Source organism: Acanthopagrus latus, chromosome 6 (assembly GCF_904848185.1).
Source record: "Acanthopagrus latus isolate v.2019 chromosome 6, fAcaLat1.1, whole genome shotgun sequence".
Classification (NCBI taxonomy): domain Eukaryota; kingdom Metazoa; phylum Chordata; class Actinopteri; order Spariformes; family Sparidae; genus Acanthopagrus; species Acanthopagrus latus.
The window spans coordinates 2,359,698-2,385,875 of NC_051044.1; the positions used below are offsets into that span (position 1 = coordinate 2,359,698).

General features: G+C 40.3%; 3 protein-coding genes across 13 annotated transcripts in view; all 3 read left to right on the plus strand.

The window, feature by feature from the left end:
- The window catches only part of angpt4 (angiopoietin 4), a 71,566-nt gene extending 66,897 nt beyond the window's left edge, over positions 1-4,669 (plus strand). For all 11 annotated transcript variants that reach the window (XM_037099952.1, XM_037099954.1, XM_037099949.1 and 8 more), the window contains one exon: positions 682-4,669. In XM_037099952.1, coding sequence (XP_036955847.1) covers positions 682-842 — 161 coding nt within the window. In that variant the 3' untranslated portion in view covers positions 843-4,669. The remainder of the gene's footprint in view (positions 1-681) is intronic.
- A 965-nt stretch (positions 4,670-5,634) lies between these two features.
- Positions 5,635-8,824, plus strand: LOC119020564 (cytochrome c oxidase subunit 6C-1). The gene is made up of 4 exons (XM_037099969.1): positions 5,635-5,781; positions 7,942-8,055; positions 8,402-8,534; positions 8,692-8,824. The coding sequence occupies exons 2-3, from the start codon at positions 7,951-7,953 to the stop codon at positions 8,525-8,527; spliced, it is 231 nt and encodes a 76-aa protein (XP_036955864.1). The 5' UTR covers positions 5,635-5,781; positions 7,942-7,950; the 3' UTR covers positions 8,528-8,534; positions 8,692-8,824.
- A 1,025-nt stretch (positions 8,825-9,849) lies between these two features.
- LOC119020560 (serine/threonine-protein kinase 4-like) overlaps positions 9,850-26,178 on the plus strand; it is a 28,049-nt gene continuing 11,720 nt past the window's right edge. Inside the window, exons 1-9 of the mRNA XM_037099961.1 lie at positions 9,850-10,287; positions 14,408-14,488; positions 16,014-16,142; positions 16,793-16,907; positions 17,010-17,174; positions 17,471-17,638; positions 17,790-17,927; positions 18,197-18,328; positions 18,798-19,008. Of these exons, the coding sequence (XP_036955856.1) occupies positions 10,244-10,287; positions 14,408-14,488; positions 16,014-16,142; positions 16,793-16,907; positions 17,010-17,174; positions 17,471-17,638; positions 17,790-17,927; positions 18,197-18,328; positions 18,798-19,008 (1,183 nt within the window). The 5' untranslated portion in view covers positions 9,850-10,243. The remainder of the gene's footprint in view (positions 10,288-14,407; positions 14,489-16,013; positions 16,143-16,792; positions 16,908-17,009; positions 17,175-17,470; positions 17,639-17,789; positions 17,928-18,196; positions 18,329-18,797; positions 19,009-26,178) is intronic.

Genomic DNA, 26,178 nt, shown 5'->3' on the forward strand with positions numbered 1-26,178 from the left:
GACTCGTCCGTTCCCTGGAAAGCCAAACTAAAATAAACAAGTTTTCTAGTAAATATCTTACTCATGTATGATTTCACAGGGTGGAACCACAAAAATGATAGCAGTTTGATTTATTTAATCAAAGTTTATGAAACTGTCATTGAATTATATCTCTCTGTCATAAATCACACCAAATAAAAAAAATACTTCACGATTCCAAAAACACATATTTTTGTTGCTGGACGATCAAAATAAGCCACATTTTCCCGAAAAAGCTCCGGCCTTTCAAACATCTGTCTCCATCACCCTTCACCTTGTGTCAGCGCCAACACAAACAGCTCTCTCGTTCTCCTCAGCCTCCCCTCGATGGGCTGCGATCGCCCATTAAGTTAATCGCGCCGACAAAACTTTGATGTCTCTGCGGAGGAGACGTTGCTGGTCACGATTAGTCAGCGAGTCGTTTAAAATCACAACAACACAGAGAGTCGAGAGACTGACGGAGACGAAAAGAAATGAACAGAGAGGGAATTAAAGAAAACGGTCGGGAGAGAGAAGAGAAGTGGTAATGTGAGTGTTTGAATAAGAATAATCACATCTACAGCGTTCCCTCAGGTCCAACAGTGAAAACTGTGAAGTCAAACCTTCTTCTTCCTTCTTCTTCTCACACGACTCGTCTCCCTCCGTGTCTTTGTCTCCCGTCAGGTTGGTGGTTTGACGCCTGTGGTTTCTCCAACCTGAACGGTATTTACTACACGGTCGGCCACAACATCAGGAAGCTCAACGGGATCAAGTGGCACCACTTCAGAGGCCCCAGCTACTCCCTGCGCTCCACCTCCATGATGGTACGACCCTATGACTTCTAACAACACCCCTACGCCTCTGTGATGGTGCGACCCACTGGCTGTCAATGCAACTCCAACATGCCGTCCTGATGATGTGAAACACCTTCTCAGCTTCAGCTCCGTGATGGTTTGACCCTCCACCCCACTGCCCTGATGGTACAGTCCCGCAGCTTCAGACAAACCCTCCCCCTCGCTACAACTCTGACTTCAGAGGATGCTGTTTTGTTTCATTTTACGTCTCCTCTTTGAGACTTTGTCTTCATAACTGATCCTGGATGGAAGTTCTCAAGTTGTTGCAAGGTAAAAGTTTTTATAGTTGAAAAGTTGCTTTGATTTAGCACTTTTGTCCAACGCACACACTCCACTTACTCATTCACACGCTAGCAGCTACCGTACGAGGTGCTCGTCTAAACATCTGGAGCACTTCGACACGAGGAGGCTGTGATCCATCACCGACACTTTGATTAGTAGACGATCCGCCCCAGACAGCCACATGAAGGTGGACTGAACAGCCGGCCATCAGAGAGGAAGGAGACTTGACTGTATGATAAGTATGAAGATGAAGGTGCGATGTCTTCCACACGACATTCAAAGTGTTGCACTTGTTTTTACTTACAAAAACATTGAGAAAACTGATCACTGCATGAAGTGGGTGTAAATGTCACATTATCGGTTTTAAAGTAGTTACTGAAATGATCAGATACTGGGTCCCTCAGGTCTGACGGTGGAGTGTGAAGGGACGGTGTTTCCCAACTCATTTAACCTCTGATGGAGCAAACTGGCAGCTTCATGGAGCAGACAGTAATGACTCTGAAGCGTCTCTTGGATCAGACATCGTTTGATTCACAGACTTCAGAATACCTCTGCAGTTAGTAACCATGAAGTTCATCACACTTGACATGAGAACATTCCTCTATGAGTCCTTCAGCTGGTAATCAGGTTCTAGTTCTTCTTTGGCCAACATTTTGTGACGATTTGGTTTTGCTGAAAAACATCTTAAGACACATCTTGGTGACAGAAAATCACGTCATACTGTCCTCCATCACCTTTCAACATCTCTCCTTACCATACGAACTCTGTGGGAATCAGAAACACTGAAAAGTTTGGACATCCCAACAAACGTTTCGGTCACGAGTCCTGAAGGAGAATTGAGCAGATGAACATGTAAACCTTTCCATCAGGTGAGCTCTGGTGCTCGAACCAGCCAGCGATTCCACCAGTTTTGAGTTGTACCGTTGTAATAAAGGATGCATCATCAGCAGAGGATGGAGAATAAGACGTGCCCACTGTGTGTGATTGGTATCACAATATTTGGTGCGTGAACTGGAACCTGTTCAGTATCGGTGGAAATATCCCACAGAGGACGTGAAGAGAGGAAGTTCATGTCACCTTTCTGTTGCTTCAGTTTACGGATGCAGACGATCAGTGTGGATCATCTTTCTGTCTGTGATGTACAAAATGCAAATAGAAAAAGAGAAAAACAGGTAACAGCACCGAGGATGTTTATATGAACCTGAGCTGAGGTCACTGTTTTCATTGTGTATAAAACTAAAGTAGTTGAACATGAAAAAGTGAGATTCTGATATACACAAGTTATTACACAATTAAAAAGCAATGGACTGGTGTGGATCACTGAACAGCTTGATGCTTTTAACTTCTGATGAAGCCAATCATCTAACTTCTAATGTTCGTGCATGTTAATGAACTTTTTGTGGAAGTGGTGTGTGAATCTCTTTAGTGTCAAAGCTTCAATGAGGATCAATCTGAAGATTTTCTTCTTTGAACCACACGATAGTTTCCGTTTACGAATGTTTAAGATCAGCCATGAGGACAAATGACGGCTCATGTGCTCCTGACTGTGTTTACTGTTAACCAGAGCTAACAGACTTGTAGATAACAAAGGAAAACAGTGGAATATTTGCAGGACGGGACATGGAGATGGAGACACTTGGACATCATGGTTTTGATTACTGTTCAGAAGAGAAACAGCGAGCAGGCTGAATTTTTATGAGGAGATGTAATCACATTGTTGAGCAGAATGCCAGAGGTTTGACACAGCAACACTTCAAATCTTGATCAATAAACTGTAGCCTCTGAATTTTTATCAAGAAAGAAGAAGAAACAAAACGCTAAGAATTATCTTTACTCAGTTGTTCTATGTTAAAAGTCAGAACAGTGAGCAGGAAAGAAGGACATAAACAAAAGAAGAAATGAAAGCAGTCGAGGCTGAAACAGAAATGTTGCTTTAATTATCTTCCTAATCCAAACAGTCTGAATGTGATCGTCTCCCTGTTTGTTGCTGGATTCTGTTTTGTTCAGCATGCGCAGCCACACTGTGATGACACTCACAGACATGAGATGAGTTACAGGACATATTGATTTTATTCAGAGCTTGTTATCATATAAACCGTCTGTCTCACACACACACACACAAAAATTACAGATACAGAGATTTTACCAACAGAATTTTATGTTGTGACAAAGAGTAGACCAGAAAACTGAGAAAACACAGAGGAGTTGTGTTATAACTCGTGTATCATAAGCAGGTAACTGTTCACCTGAACTGAATGCGTCTGTTACACAAAGACAGTCGGCGTTCGATTATAATATATAACTGTTGGAAAAGAGCTGAAGAACCAGGAGCACAGCGCAGATGGTCTGTTCATGGTCATTTTATATAAATTGATCCAATATTCTGCTTGTATTACAATGTCAATAATGTCAACAAGAAATATATGACTGCAAGAAATAAATAAAAGTATAATGTAAACCTGCTAGCAGCTGTTTGAACCTCGCTGCTTGAAGCTAAACGCTAACATCCACACTTGCTACATCAGGCTGAGTTAAAGAGGATGATGATCTGAGTTAACTGTGAATCACTCTCCTCAACACCCCCGACTCCATAACGACCATCACATCACACACACAAGAATGTGATGGTGAAATGATTTTTGATTAAACTAAATCCATAATATTTGTTTTACTATGAAATCAGGTGGTTACAAAATAATTACAAATCTGGAGCACAGCAAGAGAAACAGTTAAAAACAGGGAATGTTGTGTTGACGGGAATGCTAACATTTGCTCATTAACACCTATTGTGATGTCACTCGGTTTGTGGGTCACTGGACTGAAACTTTAACTTAAGGATCAGGGGCATCGTCATCTTGGGGGTTTTTTTTGGACCTATAAGTGACCATATGTGGATGAGAGGGTGGAGCTGGGGAGGATAAATGAACATCATGCTGAGTGGAAGAAGACTTGAAACTAGAGACGGAGACCATAAAGTCGTTGGGAAAACTGTTAATCGAGAGAGAAGTAGGATCACTTCTTCATAATATTCCATACAGTCAGATTTGTTTTTGGAACCAGTGGAGTCGCCTCCTGCTGGACATTATAAGTACTGACAAATTAAAAGAATAAAAGGAAGAAACAAAGTAAACCAGCCCGAATGACTCAAGTTTTCTTAATGTGACTGATTATTATCCTGCAACATTCTCCTTTACATCATCATCATCAATACAGTTTTGTATTTGAAGCCTATAAACTTCTATGTCAGAATAAACAAGTCTGTACTTCATCTTATTAAAATGCACTTTATGGAACAGGAGGTGGTGAAGTTTAGGACAGATGGAGTTTAATGATCGTTGCTCTCATTGTTACAGTGTTTTGTTGTGTTGAAGCCGTTTTAAATACTGCAAACATCGACAAATTACAACTTTTCAGATTTAAACACATTTTATTATATTTACTGTGATGTGTAGCAAAGCTTGTCCACTCAGCTGCCAACAGTCTGCAGAATTCTGTACAATGAAATATGTTAATAAAGCTCGTCTAAGGTGGTATTACAGGTGTGACCCGTCACTGTTTCCTCTTCTCACAGCTTCTCACTAATAATTTGTCAGATATATTTATGTAATTTTTAACAAATGTGATTTTCTCAAAGAAAATATAGGTGCCTTATACTAACAAATTCATTTTGTCCTATAGCTACAGAAAATTAATTCAGCTCCTCCCCAAAGCATTTCAGTTATGAAGACAGTCTTCAGGAATACCTTTTAAAGGTAACCCAGAGGACCTGCAAGGTATTTATTGTAAACTACAACCAACAGTTTGATTAACAGCAGAGAGATTTTGCAGAGGCAAAAAGTTCCCACTTGCACCAAAAGTTATGAATATTTAACATACTAGTATCAGTTGTCAGCAGAAGATACTGAATGGTAAAGAGCTTTACATCAACACGTCTCTGATAGATGGTGGAGAGGAAAATATTTAAAATCAAGCAAATATCAAATATATCAAAACATTTAATTATACTGGCCATCTCCTGTTCTATCCTCTATTTTAGCATTCACATAAAAATGGAAATAATATATAATCCAAACTAACCCTAACACAAACAGAGGTTATGAGTAGTCTGAGGTCAGTTGTGCGTCACTCTGCCTCCCTCTTGTGGTCAGACTGTATTACTACAACACGTTACACATTTAGTTTTCGGTGCTTCTGTTTGTTAAGTATGTGTATTCCAGTGCAGGTAAAGTCCTTCGGAGACAGAGCACAAATAATAATTATTAAAAAAATAAGAGCACTAATCCAATATTGTACATGCTATGGTGTTCTTGAATCACGGATCAATTATTTAAATGAGCTCCCTCTGATAGTATATAAACTCTTAATATAGACATAAACATGCTTATAAGATTAATGGCGCCGTGTTTAGTTTTATGCCATATTCTTAATAAGTATTGTTGCTCTGAACAGCTGCTGTCACGCTTTAAACACGTGAATTGTGATATTAAATTCGGCCCGTCATCGCATCCCTTGACCTCATCTGCCCTGGCTGACTTCGCGTTCGCGTGACTTAATTTTGTCCTTCCGCGGCTCCGGTAGGGTCTCTTCCGGTATAGTCTACGCAGCTGAACTGTGTTAGCGGTTTCTGTGAAGGTCGTGAGTCCAACCTGTGAGTATCCCCTGAAATAAGACTATTCAGATGTTTGCGTTTGATTTTATATAACAACATTTTGATTTTTCAGATTTATAACAACTCCTGGCTTTTACCGTTTTCCCGGTATTTTGACGCTTTCCTCTGAAGTCGCCGGTCGATTAGCAGTTAGCTGCATCGAGCTAGCTAACGTTAGCTTGTGTTGCCGTTATCCTGCGTTAGCTACATGCTAACTGCTAACTGACAGCTCGTTCCTCATTTTAACTAACCTCTAAGTGGAAACGATATTGTTGCTTGTGTGGAAGATATTCGTTAAGGTGTCTAGTAAATGCTGTTGGCCCTTAATATCATTTATGGGGTAAATTATTCTATATCAAACCAGGAAATAGTTTTCTGTCTTACCGTGTTTATGACATTAAGCTATGTTGACCCTTTGTCACACTATTCTTAAACTTAGCAGTACTGCATCCTGTTAATATTTGCCGCTGAGTGTAGATCCTTGATAATGTGTATATATTATGTGTGACACCACAGTGTAACACAGGAGACCTGTTCCAGGAAGTAAAGCTACAGAGAAGTCACAAGATATTCGGTGCTTGTGCTGCTGACCTGACTTGGCAGCGGTGTGTGATGGCGGTCTGCCTGCAGGGACACATTGAATGACTTATGTCGGCCATTATCAATAATATCTGTATATCCAACACTGTCATTTTTAAATGATAAAGGAAGTAAGAAGTAAAGTCATACAGTGAAGAGAGTATTTTTGAAAACGAGCCTGGTTTACTTCCAGATTAGTGGAGTTGAATTGACCTTCGAATCAGAGTGTGACTGTGTTAATAAAGTCACAATGAAAATCCGGTTTCAGTTACTATTAATGCACTGACGCATCTAAGATTTTGTGATATTGAGGTCGTCACTCCTCTAGAGGCTTTGTCGCACTGTCTAATCTGAAAAAGATGACATGATTCTTGGTAATGTTAAAATTATAAACAACTGTGAAGAGCATTACATGTGCAGGATGAAGATTAATCAGGGCCAGCCTTCTTTTATTGTCTCACAAACGGGGACATTTGTTTGCCACAGCAGCCAAAGGACAGATTATTACAAAAAACCAATAACAATAGCAAATACAATGTAAAAAGGTAAGCAATAGAAAATACTTGTACATACATGTAAACATGATATTGTACAAAATTAGCAGCAGTGAATTTTTACAATACAAATGATCAATATGTGTATTAGAATAGATAGATAGTATAGTGGTATCACACAGTGCAGAGTGAGGTCTGTATGGAGCAGTGCTGGTTGTACAGTCTGACAGCAGCAGGAAGGACCTGTGATTTCACACCTGGGGTGGATCAGGGATGATGAGGGATCTGCCCAGTGCTGTGACAGTGACCTGCAGGTGGCTGGACAGCGATGACAGCTTGTTCATCATCCTGCTCTCTCCCACCACCTGCACTGGGTCAAGAGGGCGTCCCAGGATGGAGCTGGCCTTCTTGATAAGTTTAGCCAGCCTCCTCCTGTCTGCTGCTGAGATGCTGATGCCACAGAGTCCTTGAAAGAAATGTATATTTATGATCTCTGGATCCCTTTAATGATTATTTTAATGTTTTATAATTTTCATACAGCACAAATTACAACACTTCTACCTCTGATTTTCCCAAAAAACAACTGGAGACTTGAGTCAGATGCACTAGAATGATAATCAGGGTATAAGGTCAGTAATGAGGGCCAATAACAGAAAATTGACGACGGACCACATAAGAATATGACACACTTAACCCTGAGATGTTTCTGATGGACCGACCCGCCCTGTGCATGGTGTCTCCGTGTGTGTCTGGACGAGTGAGAGGCCAATTTTAAAAAGTTTTGTTTATATAGAAAGCAAAATTAAATATAATGAGGCGTAGCATCTTGTGAAAACATCTTGACAGCATGAATGTAAAAAGTGTATTTGTCTCGATGTCACATAGAAATAAATTTCAGATTGACTGCATCATTACTGGAGCTATACTGGTGTCTGTGGTGAATGCAGTCAGCCTGTGAATAGGATTTTTGCCCTGTTTTTAATTTCAGCTTGAATGTCTTTCAGTTCTGATGCTGATATCAAGTGAAGTGGAGTGATGTCATACTGACTGATTAAAACCAATTTTATTTCCTTTTTTTCCCTCCTAGTGATCCATCATGTCTCTGCCAAAGCCTATGATGAGGGGGATGCTGGGAAAGCGTCTGAGGTTTCACCTGCCCATCGCCTTCTCTCTGTCACTCCTGGCTGCGATAACATTCAAGGTGAGAGGAGACAAATCCACACTGGCCACAGGCTTTATTCTGATGAAGCTGTTGGGATCAAACAATGTCACCTAATCAGCATCTGGACCAGAAGGAATCTAGACCAAGAAGTTAAATGGTTTTAGGTGTTGCACAAGATGGCTGACGCCAATAAACAGACCGTATCTTTATTTAAACCTGTCACAGTCACATCTGGTGACTAGTCACAGATTTTAAAGGGGTGAAAAAGATGAAAACCTGTTCACATCTGTTCTCTTTATAAATGATTATGTCTTGACAGTCATCGCTCTCTTTAGGTTTTAATTTTAAACTGTGAATAAACCAACGTGTCCGTTGTTCCCCTCAGTACACAGTGACAGAGCCCAGGAAACAGGCGTACGCTGACTTCTACAAGCAGTACGACGCCACCAAAGAGTTCAACACCATGAGGGAAGCTGGCATCTTTGAGAGTGTGCGACCCTCTGGGGAGTAAAACCACTGTGAGTATTTCTGCAGGTCACATCATCATGGCTTCTGTGCAGCATTAAGAAGAACCTCTTACATGCAGTGTTCAGTGGTGACAGATTGTAAAGATGGTGTTATAAACACGTCGACATTTGGTTTTAATTGTTGTGTTTTCATGTTTTCTTCCTGCAGCTCTTCTTCCTCGTTGTTCATTCCTGGTCTGAGGATGAAGTTCCCTCTCGCCCCCTTGGATGTTATTAACTGGTTAGATGTGAACATCGCTATGCTGTTTTGTTCCTCTAAATAAAATATTCTATTAATGTAACGGCCTTCTGTTTTATTCTTTTAAAACACTATTCCAGATATTCTGTTGTTATATTGTAATCCATTAGTATTGAAAACTCACATATATTAGCCTGAAATGCTGTTATTGACCGCTGATTGATTACTGTTCATGTGTTATAGAAGTGAAACTCTATTAAAATGCTACTTACAGACATTTTTATTGAATATTTAAGCTAAACTAGTTTGTGCTTAGAGTAGAAATGCACTGGCTGTGCAGAGCTGACAGTATTCAAGACAAATACTTTGTCTTGATTCTATATATCATTAACAGTATAAAGTAGATACTGATTTTTATAGTGTAGAGTTTTTTACCATGATAACTAGTATGGGTAAAATAAAAATCATAATAGAGTTAATTAATCGATTTGTGATCTATTAAAAAAATTCAAGTATTCTGTCAGTAATTTATTTAGAAATAAAGTCAATTCTCTGAAGCTGATTCCAGCTTCTTAAATCTGAATATTTCCTCAGTGATAGTAAACTGACAATAAGCTCATTCTGGCCATTTTGTTATAGTTCAATCATTAATTATGGATGTTGGAAAGCAGGAAAACTTCAGTCTTATTTCATTAAAAAGCTTAAATCCAGGCTGATGAAGTGGAAGGAAAATCACAAGAAACAAAGTGACATCCTACTTTAATGTGACTTTATTTTGATAACCTCAAAATTACTATTTTTTCCTATCTTGTACATATTTAATTTCAATTATTTATTTATTTTCATTTATGTTTTAAAAACTGTTCCCTGTACATTGAGAGCAAACCTAGCTGAAGATCAATCCCTTGTTTGTGTGCACATACTTGGCCAATAAAACTGGTTCTGAGTTTGTAGCTGAACAGAGCTGCAGTCCAGTAATGGTTGCTCCCTGTGTGTGTGTGTGTGTGTGTGTGTGTGTGTGTGTGTGTGTGTGTGTGTGTGTGTGTGTGTCGCCCCCTGGTGCCGCCGCCCGGTACTGCAGCCTTTGTTCGGCCCGCCTTCCTGCCCACTCTTCTTCTTCTTCTTCTTCTTCTTCTTCTCGACTCTTCCTGGTTCCTTCTACTGGATGTCACAGCGGCTGCCAAGCGGTTTGTCAAACAAGTCCAAAGTTGTCCAGACACGGGAGGAGGATGAACCCAACGGCGAGGAGACGGCAGCTGGGTGAAGACTTCGCACCGTGTAGACCTCGTTTCATAAAATGATAAACGGACGCGGTGTTTTTTTACGAGACTACCGGGCGGCAGCAGCAGGGACGCTGCTGTAGCACAGCGGGCTAGCTGCTCGGCTAGCTGCTGCTAGCCACCTCGCGAGCTCGCAGCCGTTGGTCTGTTAACTGACTGTTAGCTTCGAGACGTTGACGGTCAAGTTTGTCTGACTTCAGACGGTCGAGAAGAAACTGTTCGAGCGAACCGAAGAGGACAATATGGAGAGTACGAGCGGAGTGCAGATGAGGAATCACCCTCGCAGGTAAAACGACAAGATGAGAATGAAAACAAGCGGCTTGATTTCTGACATCCTCATTGATTTTTGTTATCTTGTCTGGACGTTTGAGTGAAGTTCTGCCTCACAGAAACTAGCTTGTGGGTGAGTTGGATTGACACTAACGGTTACATAACAGACACTCAGAGGAAACGGACTAATGTAAGATTAATGTAAAACTGGAACACCCGAACAATTTATTTTAACTGCTCATCTTCCTGAGTTATAATCTCGAGTTATAATCTGAGGATTGAGGTTCAATTTAACACAGTGTTCACGAGCCTAAGTGATCAGTATTGGATGTTGGTGGATCAGTTTTATTTCATTTCATTGTTACTGTATTGCAGCTGTTCTGGTGATAATAACAGGACCAGATCAATTTAGTTTTTTCATGCCAGTCTGAAGTTTGAGTAACAGAATCTCTTCCTAATGTGTTTCTGAAATCCTGCACTTTCCTCCTCCTTCTTCTTTACTGAAGTAGAAATACAAACAAACATTTATCCGTGAGTCCACCTCTTATTGTATCAGTGTCTTGATCTCTTGTGTCTAATCCCGTCTCTGTGTCACTATCAAAGCCCGGCTGATCCAATCTAAAGCCTCACCTCTGTGTGTAAATCTGGTTTCAGCTGCTTTAATCTCGACAGGTTTAACTGAATCAACACACATCAGATAAAATGCTGTGTGTGTGTGTGTGTGTGTGTGTGTGTGTGTGTGGGCTCCGACAGGTTGTCAGGTGGGTTTTTACATGACGACAGGAGCGAGAGAGAGAGAGACCACACAGAGAAATGAGGCCACTGGAAAGAGTTCACAGACTTTGGTTAAAATCAGAGAACAGCTGAGTTAATTTAGTGAACTGAAGTGAGATTGTATAATCCCTGTAATGTGTCACTTTGTTCTCCTCTGTGTGACTAAGTCAGCTGTCATGTCTGTGCTCCACCACTCCCGGGATTATTAAGGAAATAAACCTGATTCACATTAATGTTAGACAAGAGTAGAAACACTTTGTACTGACTTGAAGATCCTGTTGATGGTTTGTTTATATGCGTTAGTATTAACTTTAGGGCTGCACAATTAATCAAAATATCATTTGAATTGTAATATGATCAAGTGCGATATCAAAGATAGAATTTGTGACATAAATGAAGATGCTGTAGTGCTGACGAGATGTTCTGGCCTGCTAATCTAAATCTCCAGAACAAGAGCCCGATCAATGTATAGGCTGGCCGATACTGGCTTAACACAGTTACTTTGTGTCAGCGTATGTGTTGTTGATATCAGCAGATGTAAAAACTTTGGGGTTTAAAGAACAAAATGAAGAAAAGATGCCTAAGATGATTTTAAAATGACTCAATTCCAGTATTACTTTTTCTGTGCACTCGTGTGATTTTAGACAATATAAGTTTATTATTTAGATGTGAAATAACCTCCCTATCAGTTGTATAGCTTTGTCACATTTGAGGGATCACTGCAAAAAAGCATATCAATCACTGCATTTATATCAGAATTTGTTACTCCCATATATGGGACATGTTTGTCACCTCATCTCGATTCTAGTCAATGAAGATGAAACTGCATTATATTCTCTTAAAATAAATGTATCCTACAACATGTACTTTATCCATCAGTCTGTGTTAGGCCAATATCTGCCACACGATACAAAGGTCTGGCTCTAGTTATCATGATAGTAAACTGGATATCTGGTTTATCTTGATTAGATGTTAAAATATTGATTAGCAGATCAGTCTTTAGGGGAAATAATCATTAGTTGCAGCTCCAGACAGGGTTTATCTCACCTGAGGTGGTTGTGTCATGACTCATCTCACCTCATCATTAATGTAGTTGATAGATGAAACACTCATTGGATATTTGATCTTTGTTATGTGTAATAGCTCCTCTGCTCTCTCCCCTGAAGGAGGAGATATTTTAAAGCACCGTTACCTAATTATTTTTAAACCATTGTAGCGCAGCAGGCCTTCCTGCTGACGAGTAAATGATATTAGCTTGCTTGCTAAATTATGTCTTGTGTTGGACGGTGGATGGAAGGAAGAATTAAAAAAGAAAGAGCCATGTTTTTGATGATCGCATAACGGTGTAAATAGCAGTGACAAGATATTCTGTGTTATAAAAGAGATGCACGAGCAGTTTGTTTAGTTTAGAAATGTGTTTGTTTGACAGAAGGAAGTGAAGAGTTCCTATTCTGTCCAATTATCAGGAGGATGCTGGTAAAACGCTCTCTTCTGTTGTTGTCACGTCCACTCACTCATCGCAGTGTTTCCTCATTGACTTCATGCAGGTGTTTTTACATCAGTTCAGCTCTTTATGTAGAAGAAGGGTTATTTAGGTATTAACAACTACTTTACTTTGGTTGTGTCCTCAAACAGCCTACATTAACAGTTTTAGTAAAAGGTGTATTGAATCTCTCACTCCCACAAAATATCAGTCAACAGCTTTAACACAACACAAGATCTTCAGACTGTCCGTTGATCAGTCGCTGGGCCTCAGCCTGGTCTCTGAAGTCATCATGTATGGAAAGGGGAGTTCTGGTGTTAACAGGGTGTGATAGCAGTAAATGTGGAGTCAGATCAGTAGAAATGAGACTGAATTCTTGGAGTCAAATGGACGGTCTTTAAAAGAAGCTAGAGAAACTCTGGAGGTTTTATATTTAGTAGTATAAACATTTGGTGTGTCCAGTAGCTTCAGCCACAGCAGATCCATACATACATTTGTAGAAGTTCACAGAGTCCACTTGAAAAGCAGACTGTGGGCTGCTATGGTAGATTAGCATTTCAGTGCTCGGCTCGGTCTCTTCTGTGGTTTGTGGCCTGAAGTTGAACCACTGTGCAGCTCAGCATTGGGCCATGCTTGGCACAGGATGAGATCTGACCCAGAGGCCGCAAAGAAAGTCGTATTGACACAGCCGGGTTATAAAGTGACCACCTGACGGACAGATGGAGTGGCTGAGACCGACTGAGCCTTGATGACCGTTGTGTTTTAGAGATTTTCAGGTTTTCTAATTTTCAACAACAATAGTTAAACCATGAATAAAACCGAGCTTTACAAACGGCTTAAACAGTCTTTCTGGTGGACACCCACAGTGGATCACAGTTTGGTCTTGTGTCTTTGATTATTATTGACATGATTTAATATTTCTTTCTCTCTTCCTGTCGTCATACCAAGAATAGTTTGCCGCAAGCTGCATCTAGGACATATTTGGATCTATTTTCGTCAGCGTACTGAGTCTATTTCTGTCCTGACTCATCAAACTGGAGAATCTGGAAATGTTTTGCAGCACTGCTCTGCTCACATTCCTGGAGAGAGTAAAGGTGGATGGCTGCATGAATTAAATATTCTGCCTGGTTCTCATCTATTCAGCTGGCACATAGTGACTGTTCACATGGAGATTGTTTGGAAAGAGAAATAGCTGCAGTGACTCCTAAGATATCAGCATTCTGGAGCTCAGGCTGTTTAACTGCAAACTGTTGTCATCAATGTATTACTGCTTGTAAGATTGTTATTTAACTCCTGATGTGAACTCTTATCAGTGTTTGTAATTGGACAGATGATGGTGCAGTTGTTGCATACTTCACAATAGAGTTGTTGGTGTGTGTGAACAGAAGGGGCTCAGCACCTGGAGGGGTCTGGTGTTGAGCACTAACATGGAGGTGGTGTGACTGCTGATCTGAACTGTCTGAGGTCTGCTTCTGAGAAAATCCAATATCCAGTTGCAGTGTTAAGTTATACAGTACAATCAGCTTCATGTGGAGACTGAAGAAGTCAACAGAAGGAAGACGTTTGTGAAGCACATACACATAAAAATCTTGTTTGTTTTTCTATAATTCTCACAAATACCATAGATTGTCACGTTCGAGCCTCTCAGATGTAAAAATGTGTTTGTCTTATTTTTATAATGCAAACAGAATTTCTTTGGTCTTTGTATTGTCGGGACACCCGTCTAATCAATGAATCAAGGAACTTGACAGCAGATTTATCGATGAGACTAACAGCAGCCACACCCTGAAGTATTCATGCTGAAACGTTTCAGTTTTTCTTCCGTTTCTCTCCTCTCTGTCTCCACCACGTCCAACCATGTCTCTTTCTGTCCTCACAGACAGCTGAAGAAGCTGAGCGAGGACAGTCTCACCAAGCAGCCAGAGGAAGTCTTTGATGTCCTGGAGAAGCTGGGTGAAGGGTGAGTCACGTAGTCGCAGTGTTGGTAAAGAAGACGGGTGACACGGAGGATCAACACTCCCACACTCTGATAACTGAACTCCTGTGTCTCCACATTCTTGTCTGTATTTAAATGAGATCTAAGCGTTTGAGTTAATCAACTTTTATTTCCTCTTTCTCTCCTCCACACTTTCTCTGTGACCCGTTCTTTCTCCCTCTTTGTTCAGCTCCTCCTCTCTGGTGCCATCAACATAAACATTGCCTCTTCATATCCTGTTTCTCAACGCACTTCCTGTTCTGAGCGGCTGATTGAAGCTGTGGCTGTGTGTGTGATACACTTGTCATTTTCAACAACTTGCTCTACTTGATAACCTCCCAGTGAATGTAACTCAGACTCTGTGTAGTTTCTATCTGCAACATAAACCAAGCATCAGACTAATAATCACACCAGTTATGTTTTAAAGTTGTTTATTAGATCATTTTCTCCCTCTCAGTTCTTTTTTAGCAGGTGAGAACAAACTAAAGATGTGTGAAAAAATAATGAGAGAATAATCCAGAGCAGCTACAGGGAAGAACATCAGAAGTGACAGATAGTGTTGACAGCTGAATGACGTCAGTTCCTCATGATTATAAAGCAAAGTGTAACACAGCAGGAGGCAGAACAATATCGTACAAAACCATAACAATGATAATCATGTTTTGATTATTTTGACAAATACTGTGATGGCAACATGATTCACTGTTAGCATGAATGATGATGACCTGATGAACTCGATATTATAAAGACCTTTAGGTTCTATCATCAACCTTCAAGTCTTTTCTCTTGCACTTTCATCGTACAAGCGATTGTTAGAAAAATCCGCCGTCTGTTTGAGCGTCTCATCTGTGATTCTGCTGATGATTCAGCCTGTTTCTGTTATAAAGACGAAGAGAGATTTACCATTTACCATTTACAATTTATTACTCAAAGGTCCACATCTGATTTTTATTCAAGGACAGGCGTCAGGAACGATGAGTAATAACAAATTAGGTGAATTTAATCAATTAACGCCACTTCTCACGTCTTTAGTATTTAATTATTAAAAAATTATTTAATTGGAATTATTATTTTAGCATCCAACTTTGCATGTTGTGGTAAAAGAACAAGAAAGTTGTAACAGATGTAGACTTTTGTATTTCAACAAAGAAATATAAGAACAAATCTAAACTTTAAAATGACCTTTGTGATCATTCCAGAGTGGATTTCTGAGTATATTAGTTGCATTTGAATGCACCACGGCATCCCTGTTGTCGCCCCTGCACATGACCAGTGATTATTTTTTTGGTTGTAGGTTAAGTTACAGGTAACACAAACATTTAACACCTCATCTCATCTCATCTGATCTCATTATCTCTCTGCTTTATCAGTGAGGGTCGTGGGGATCTTACTGCTTTATCCCCTTTTTTCCAAGGGGTCGTGGGGGTTACTGGAGCCTATCCCAGTTGTCTCTCGGGGCGAAGGCAAACACATTTAACACAACAAATTAAATCTGTTTGTGTGTCTGCAGGTCGTACGGCTGTGTGTTTAAAGCTCATTATAAAGAGACCGGGGAGATTGTGGCCATCAAGCAAGTTCCTGTGGAATCTGACCTGCAGGAGATCATCAAGGAAATCTCCATCATGCAGCAGTGCAACAGGTACCTGTACACACCATTTATGTGATTATACATGTGTTGGTAAACAAACACACATCTGTATTATATTATAAGATATTATACTTAGTCATATGAAATTTAGGGCACTTCTGTGACGTTCATCTGAACGCTGTTGTTGAAATGAGACTCAAATATCAACGTTTCTTACAAATAGCACCTGTGGACTTTATTTGACTTACTCAGAACGCTAAAGCTTCATTTTATGTAATGTTCAAATGAGCAGCTGATAGATATTTTTAGGACGGACATGAAAGATTGTGAAGCTGTTTTTTGGAGAAGACAGTGTGGAGGTCTGCTCCGCCTTAAAGCATTTCTGTTTGCCGCTGCCTTTTTAGGATTAATGTTTTTCCACATCTTTGACTGCACTCTGTCGTCCTTTTATATTGCCTTGTTCTTTCAGAATATCTTTTCTTTAATGCCCTTTATGTTTTATGTTATCCACTTTGCCTATTTGCCTTGTTGCCATAAAAATAAACTTGCCTCGGAGGATGGTGTGGTGGAAGGCTGGAAATGTTCTTAAGTTAACTAAACATAAAAACTTTGATTTTGAAATGTCTGAACTGAATACAAAACCTTCTACAGTTGAAGGTGCCGACTGCATCATCCTGAGTCTAATCTGTGTTTGTGTTCAGTCCACATGTTGTGCGGTACTACGGCAGCTACTTCAAAAACAGTGACCTGTGGATCGTTATGGAGTATTGTGGAGCAGGATCAGTGTCCGATATCATCCGAATACGCAACAAGACGGTAATATAATACTCAAACCAACACACACACAGTTTGTGTAGAGCATGGATTATTAGTATAAGTGTACTGAAGTGGATGTGTTTATGTGTCTGTGCGTTGTAGCTAACAGAGGAGGAGATAGCCACCATCGTGCAGTCAACTCTGAAGGGTCTGGAGTATCTTCACTTCATGAGAAAAATCCACAGAGACATCAAAGCAGGAAACATCCTGCTGAACACGGAGGGCCAGGCCAAGCTGGCCGACTTCGGAGTTGCCGGACAACTCACAGTGAGTGAAATCAAAGAGATTATACAAGAATGAACTGCGACGCATTTTATGCAAAAGTTAAACTCCGGCTTGAGATACTGAATCAGTATCAGTGCAGATGATGATCTAATGAAAATAACAGGTGCTTACTTTGAATAAGATCTGGTTTCTGAGTCAATTTTGATTGCATAAGCCTTCCTGTTTTCTTGAACTATAAGCATTCTCTCTGTAAGAGAGTAAGACATCTATAGAATCTGTAATGTTTGGATTTAACCATCTCTCCTCCATCTCTTCTTGTCTCCACCTCTCCTCCTCAGGACACCATGGCGAAGCGAAACACAGTCATCGGCACGCCATTCTGGATGGCTCCAGAGGTCATACAGGAGATCGGCTACAACTGCGTGGCCGACATCTGGTCTCTGGGAATAACAGCTATAGAGATGGCTGAGGGGAAGCCGCCTTACGCTGACATACACCCCATGAGGGTGAGAGAGTCCGTACAGTGCTTTTGTGTATGAGTTGGTTTATGAAGACTGAAGGCCTGAAAGAAACAAAAAGTGTATTATTTACGTTGAGTGTTTCTCTGTGGATGCCCACCTTAGTTTTTTGTTTACTGAATGATGTTTCCTCTTCTAGGCCATCTTCATGATCCCCACCAACCCACCTCCAACATTCAGGAACCCGGATCTGTGGTCTGAGTCCTTTAGAGACTTTGTCAGCCAGTGTTTGGTGAAAAACCCAGAAACCAGGGCGACTGCCACACAGCTGTTACAGGTAACACAGTGTGAAATGCCACTTCTCAGCCTGAACTGACAGTAGATGCAGCATTTTCCAGCCAGTTTGGTTAGAAACTCTGTGAACAGGTCCACATTAAAGATGGAACATGTCAGTCTCAATCGGTAAAGACTGGCATTTTACTGTATTTAAGAGGCTTTAAAATGCAGCATTAGATGCTATTATATTTGCTGGTGATGAAAATTTAAAATTTGTTTGCACCTTTAATTAGATCTTTCTTACACATTCTTTGTTTTTCTCCACGTCAGCATCCATTCATCAAGTCAGCCAAGCCCAACTCCATCCTCAGAGCCCTGATCACAGACGCCATGGAGATCAAGTTGAAGAGACAAGAAGAAGCGGAGCAGAGAGAGCAAGAAGCTGATGATGATGACAATTCGGTCTGTAACGTTATCAGTAACAGTATTTGACTTGAAATGGACTTTGTTATTTGGATCCTAACCAGCTTTCACAAAGTGGTCACTTGTCTTCCTGGGGAAACATACCAAATTTAAAAGTTTCATAAAACAAGAAAAGGCCAAACAAGCCTAAAATAAAGGATGAGATAATAAATTAAATCATGTAGCTTATAATTAAATAAAAACAGAGGAGTCCCAAAGAAATCGAAACAAAAAGAAAATGAAAACAGTCAAAAAGCTTCCAAAAGCAAAATGCAGTATCATTTCTGTGAGAATCATCTGGGTTCTTTGTGACGTTTTGAATGAAAATCTTTTATTGTTGGTAACTTTACTAGCTTTGATAGTCCAGAAGTAGAAGCTTTATAGATACAACACAGTGTGTTCATGAACATGATTAGTGTCATCCTGACATGTGGTTAATAATTCTTTAACCCCTGCTGCTGTTTTTCAGGACGAGGACGAGGTGGACCAGGGAACAATGGTGCGAGCCGGAACAGGCGACTCAGGAACGATCCGGGCTGCTGGTTCGTTAGCGAGTTCACTCGGTGGTACTGCTCGGACTATGATCGAACACGATGACACTGGAACCATGCAGTCACAGCTGGGCACCATGGTCATCAACTCTGACGATGATGATGAGGAAGAAGCTGGTACTATGAAAAGTAAGACCTTTCACATACACTCACATACGCATAATGTGTGTCCGTCACATACTGTACGTATCCTCTACAGAGTTAAACATATAGAGACATGTTACACAAATAGAGGTCGTCATGTGTGACCAAGACTGAAGAATTGTCTCCCAGTTAACTGAACAAAGTGTAAGAGGAACCAGCTGATGAGAAACATGCTGACGCTACATTCAAACATAGTTACTGTGTGGACATGAGCTGATCGTCACCACATCTGACCCTCTTCATAGACTGAAACTGTGTTTGAAATCCTTAAATCAAGGAGAAAAAAACTTCAACTGGTCTCACAGATGATCTTTAATAAGTCTCTTCATCATTCTGGAGTAGAATGATTCTGTGAACCAGCTGCCTGTTGTTCATCTGCATTTAATCTTCCAAAAAAAAGTGCAGCTGTTGAGTTCCTGTTTCATCCACTAGAGGTCACAGTGTGACCATCACTGACTTACTGTGAACTGGTGGACAACTGTGGCTTGTGTCTGTTTTCACTGTATCATCTTGTACATGTGCTACAAGACAGGAAATTAATGCTTTCATCCACCAGCGAGAGTAGCTGTTGACTTCCAGAGTGGTTTTTGTCGTGGAAAATAGTGCATATCCCATAACAAGAACCCATTAATTTCTCTGTTGGCAGATTTTGTCCACAAATCTCAACAAATCTTTGATTAAATTCTCCGTGTTCATGGTGATATTTTAATAATGCATCCTTGTACAATTTACAGCATTAGTTCTCTTAGATTTCTTTCATATATGGGCAAAATTTGTATTACTGAAATATCCCTGGAAGCTGGATTGAAAACCTGGATGGTGTGTTCATTTAGCAGGCTGAAGGCTCATGAACATGCCATTAAACTAGAATAATTGTTTCCAGAGTAACACTGTTAACAGCCTTTCTTGTAAAATGAGCTCTCCAGGCTAATACAAAAACAAACTCTGGCTTTGTGGTTTACACATAATGTCCAGTTTTACTGATTTATTTTCAGTGACTGACCAAATTAATGCAAACACTTGCACAGATGGATGATGAAACCCGGCGTTAAATTAATCATGAAATACAGCAGCACTGCTGCACTCAGACATTAACTGTTCTTTTATCTGTACTTTTTAACGTTGTGGTGTAAATTGTTACCACAGTGTTGTGGCTTCTCCTCTGCTGAGCTCCTCCATATTAACACACACAGAGCGGGTCAGTAAACAGCAGAACTGAAGTTTACTTGTGTCGACAGCAACAATGCTCATTACTGGTAGTGCAGCAAGTTCTTGTCAGTACTCACACAGTACACCTGTTCAACAAGCATAAAGGTGTAAACATGAAGGAAGCGATATTCTAACCTGCTCTGTCTGCAGTCTGTCATTGATAAAATGTTAATGCTTAATAGATATGATGTGATCATCAGAAGAGTTTCCCAATTTGGGACATGTCTTTGATTGACTTGTTTAATCTTTGGAGGACATGTGAACAAGATCAGTGTAGCTACTGGGACAGATAAAAAACCAGCTGTGGTCCTGAGGGCCTGGATGAGGAACAACTTCTGTTTAAGAATGTGGTGACTCATAAACTTCTGTCAGTATCCCACTTAATACAATGAATATTTTACCTTCTGCTGGACTGTGTCATTTGTTCAGAGATGTGTTGGTGTTGCTTCAGTCTGTTGGAGTCTTTTTGCAGTGTGGGAGTTGTAAGCGTTGGATGTATCGGCTGCTTTTGGAGTCTCAATAAGAGTTGGACATCAGTGCTGGCAGCCTGTGGGTGTGTTTAATGTGTTTGTTTTCATGTGCTAAGAATTAACCCCAATGAGACACAACAGCACAGTGAGTTTGGTGTGTGTGTGTGTGTGTGTGTGTGTGTGTGTGTGTGTGTGTGTGTGTGTGTGTGTGTGTGTGTGTGTGTGTGTGTGTGTGTGTGTGTGTGTGTGTGTGTGTGTGTGTGTGTGTGTGTGTGTGTGTTTGCCCTGTGCGTCTCCAGTAATGCACACAGCTGATGCTTGTTGTAGTTTGCTGATGAAAACAAAGCTACTGTGGAAACTTATGTCAGATTATTAGAACGCCTACATCGCATCTATTGAGATTTATGTTTAAGTCACCGGGGCCTCGTAGCAGTAATGAACACTGGCAGGAAGAGGCAGCATGTGGACGCCCTGCAGTGTCCAAAACAGTCAAAATAGTCTGAAGTTATGAGGACAGAACAACCGCGTAATGAGCCAAACATACAGCTGGAGTCGACACCTCCACACACTAGAAGTGATGCAAGATCATCTGGAAAAAAGACACTGATGTTACGTTTTTCCGTTTGTATTTTTTGAAGCTTTGTGCAGCTCAAGCTGAGTGTCATGTTGTTCTTCTATACTGACGATCCCAAAACAATCGAGATGGACAAACAGCACAACACATAGGAACGTTACATTGTGTGATTTTGGAGTAAACTGTTCCTTTAAGAAACACACACTCAACATGAACATGCTGAGAGATGCACACACACACACACACACACACACACTCTGTCTCCTCTCTGATGTCCGACTATTAAGTTAGTATTGATCTCGACTGCTGGCAGTTCAATCCACATTAACACAGGAACATTTAGAGCTCATAATTACATTAGAGCCCCGATACCCTTCAGTTCTGTGTGTGTCTGTTGTGTAATGTCTGTGCTCTAGTGCTTTTCTACAAAGTTGGTCCTGTGTGTGTTCGTGTGTGTATGTGTGCGTGTGCATCCCAAACTAATGACCACAATCTGATGCTGAAGGAGCCTTGAGGATTGAGATAAGATATTAGATCAGTTATTGATCCTCTCTAATGGTTCCGAATAATAGAAAGCCTTTTTATTTACACTGATTAGCCTCTAACCCTCTCTGACTGGAATCCTTGATAGAAGTCATCTGTCATTGTCTGCTGCATTACTTCTCCAAGTCATTCACAATTGGGTTAATTTAATTATCTGACAAATGTAACCAGCAGGATATTAAAATATTAAACTCCAACATTAGAGTCCACCACAGTACACAGAGGTATTTTTCCAACAGATGTTGTAATCTTGGATCATCTAACAATGCAGTTTTTAGAGTCCTACTTTGTGCCCTCCCTCCGGACCGCTCCCAGTAACACTGCACTGTTTTCTGTTAAATCTCACCTTATTAGAGTTTCCACAATGATTCAGGCCTTTTCTGCCTTTTGCATTTCACAGTGCAACTTGTTGTAATATCTCGGCTGCCGTCAGGGTGTTAAATTCCTCCTCGACTTCCTCTCTCATTGAAAGGCCTCTAGTCTCTGTTGGTAGAACAGCTCACATGCACTCATTAGCCAGCATGTTACCTGTGGAAAGTGATAGTGACTGCCCTATGTCGAAAAAAACTACAATTACAGACTTCTGGTTGTTTTCAGGACACTAGACTATGAAGTTTTTAACATCACGCACTATTATTACCTCCATCAATGCTGGTTTGAAAACCTCTGATTTAAAAATAGCTTGACAGAACTTTAAAGGTTTGATTTGATGTAAATCTGAAGTAGTGGGGAGAAGTGGGGAGCTATGATGTTGCCAAGATCTCCAATTTAGAAATGAATACCAGTGCATTAGTTCTTCTTTAACACCAAAACACTGAGTTACTGAGTTAAGTTACGAGATGATATTTTTAGGGTTTTATTTCAAAATGTATTTCTTTTTCTGTTGTTCTCTCCAGTGAGACAGACACACACATCGGCTACAGAAACCCAAATGTGGACACATTTCTGACACTGTTGCTCTCTTTCTCTGTCTCACTCAAATATTATATGCACAGCAGCTTCCAGTAAAGTGAGAGTGATTCAGACTTTCCATTTGTTGTTTGAGATTCATGTAGACGGAAACATCATGTTGACGTAAATAAATTATTTAAATTGAGTTTTCTGTCTCTGAGCCTTAACAATGTTCTCTAATCTTTAAATGCGTGAAGCTTTGCTCCGTCATAACACCGTCTCAAGTGTAGATGATCTTTTAACCTAGAAGTACAAACAAGTGGATTATATACACACAGTGAATATAAATCCAGTGGTGTGTTTTCATTTACTCTCGAGTTAAAACGATTTAATGGCTCTCTGTACCTGCTCAGCGCTCACATCACTTTACTAAATTAAAGTTTAATTTTGTTTTGGAGGAGGAGCAGATGGTCGTCCTCCCTGGGGTCCACTCTGCTTCAGCCTTGAATTTAAGTTCAAACTGTATTAAAGCTTTACTTTCCAGTAAACTTGTGGTTTATGTTCAGCCTGGTTTAGAGGCTGCAGAACAAAACATTAACACTGCTGGAGATTTCCCTCCCACTGAAGCCTTGAAACAAAATGATACTCACGAATGCCATCAGCAGTCTGTAGTTGGTCAGGATGAAGACGTCCACCGCATCGTTTGTTTGCGTCATTAAATCTTCTGTCTCTTCTGAGTCACTCTGGATGTCTTCGTAGCATGGGATCCATCTTCATTTTAAGTCTGAAACTTCCTCGAGGATAAGGAAACATTTAGGCTTTTTAATTGAAGTAAACACAACAATGTCGACTCCCCACAGGGATGAGACCGCTGTGAGGTGACATCTGGTCTGATTGGTTGGGAAAAAGGCTCAGCAGAGAGAAGAGCAGAGCGAGCAGAGTAATGGTCTTGTCAGTGGGTGACTAACGATAATGATGGAAAACATTTTTACCTCTGGTTTATATTCTGCTTATTTATGTTTGCTTCTTTTGGCATTAGTCTAATCAGCTGATCAAGAAGCCTTTTCAGACCTTTTAGTGTCTGATACAGTTTTATATTGTGATTAATCACCCAGTGCAGTTAAATATTTAAATGCCTCTGTTGTGGTCGTGGCTGTATCCAGAGACGTGTTGTCTGTTGTTTTCTTCATCGTCGAGTTATCTGTTAATTGTTTTCTGAGTCTACCAGTTATTTTGAAAGAAGCCTGAGAGTACGTCCTCAACGGTCTTGTTTTGTGAGGAGGAAAGAAACCAGAAAACAAACTGCTGATTGTAGAGATCTTCTGTGCTGCACGGTTGAACATGTATGTGAAGCGTCCACATGTTTTAATTTGTAGTCTCTTTCCAGCAACATCCATTAAAAGCTTTGTCAAGCTGTTTGTGATCTCCAGGTGATGGTCGTTGCACCATGTGATGAAGCTCTTTATCAGTCCTCTATACGCCTCTGTAAAAATAGACTTTACGTGAAGACTTTGTGTTTCTTCATTGTAAATTATTCACTAGAATCATACATATCAATTTCACAAGGACTTCCATTTACCAAGAGCTACATTTAATACTTTTTACTTTTTTCAAAGTCTTTCCTACATGTTTTATGAGTTTGGACAGACATGGATGTAAACTGCAAATTGCCTGGTTTGCGGAGGCTTGTATTACAGGGCGGTAATTCTCTTCCAGTAAAATTACTTTTTTCTGTCCACTCATCATACAGTCTGAACCATCTGCTGTCAGAATGTGGAAGAAGGACGAAAAAATGAGATTGATGATTTCATTTGGAAAAAGACGAATGTGGTGTGGCTGTGGCTCAGCTGGTAAATCAGTACATCACAAATCTGAATCAACCTCTTGAGTTTTGAAGCATCATTGAGCTCCCATCATCTTTGATTTCTGTCTCTGTTTACTGATCAAACAAATGCTGCAAGGAAAAAATAGCAAATTGACTTCCAACATGAGAAAAGGTCACATAAAAGTATTTATGCAGTTTCTGCATCTGCATCTCTCCTCGTTTCTTCTCTCTTCCCTTCACTCAGCAGTCTGTTTGTCACATCACCCATTGATTTTCATGTTTTTCAGTTTGATTTATTAAATATAGATATTTTTCATCACTTCTGATATGCAGAGGTGGTAAAAGTCCACAGATTCAAAACATACTCTGGTAAAAGTAGAATACAAGTTCTGACATGGACTCAGAGTATCAGAGTAAAAAGTCTCCCTCTGAAGGACATTTGTGCTCAAAGCTAACTGAAGCTCACGTCATATTAATAGAATTCAAAGACTATTAAAGGTAGAATCAGTAGGATTTGTCCCAGCTGTTCCTGAACGCACCACAGAGACAGTTGATTGTTGAGTCTCATTCCCAGGACGTCAAATAGACACATGTTGGGTTGGTAAAGCGTCTATGAATATTTAAACATTTAAACCAGCACCATGTGAGGTCAAACAAATCGTGTGTGTGTGTGTGTGTGCGCGCGCGTGCTGAAATTTTAAAGTGCTGAAATTTTAAAGTGAAAAATCATGTTTCTAAACCTCACATGGTGCACGAGTCCATTTAAAAACTCTGCAGTCTCACACTTACTCACGTTGTGGCTGTTTTTTAAAGAAGCCTGTTTGAGCAGAAGCTTGGTTAACACTTCTTGATTCAAGTTACATAACAGGCAGATTAGTTGAAAGAACGATGGAAACAGCAACTTTCCTTTCTCAGAAAATGTGGGATTATAAAGATCTTCAGTGCAGAAAGTTTACGTGCATGTTTTTACACCATAAATCATGTCGTTTGAATTACTGCGTGGGCTTTTCTCACCATTAACCATTTCCCCTTGAAGATGTGCGACACTGACACAAGTCATCGCAGTAATGAGAACAATAACACAGCAGTTCAAAACATGTGACAGAAATATATCATAGGATGTATATATGCAGAGGCATAAAACAAAGCAAAGCACTGCTGATGAGCTTGCTTCCTCCACATGGGGTTGGCATAGCAACCAACAAAGCACAGCAGGTCACAGTTTATGAGGACGTGAAGCACAGTTGGAACGAGTCTTTGACCAGTGAGATAATTGCTCAAGTTTCCCAACAACACCAGATACCAAACTAGATAAAAGAGATGTTATATCGAGGCATTTATGGCTCTGACCTTCTTTTTATCTGATTATGCTGAAAAATAAAACTCCATATTGGGAAAACTGTGACTTGTTTTCTTAAACAATGGCTTCTCCAGAGTTCAGGCTCTTGGCAGCTCAGTCTGGTGTGGAAGCACCTGGCAGCACAGATGTTGAATAAACAGCCATTAATTACTTTTACAGTGGGGAGATTACTAAAGTTTAAACTTATTCTCAGCTCAAGTGAAAATAAACGGAGCCTCGAGTGAGTTCAGCGATACAACGGTAGGGACAGTTTCTCTTTAATCACCTTTATCCATCTCAGAAT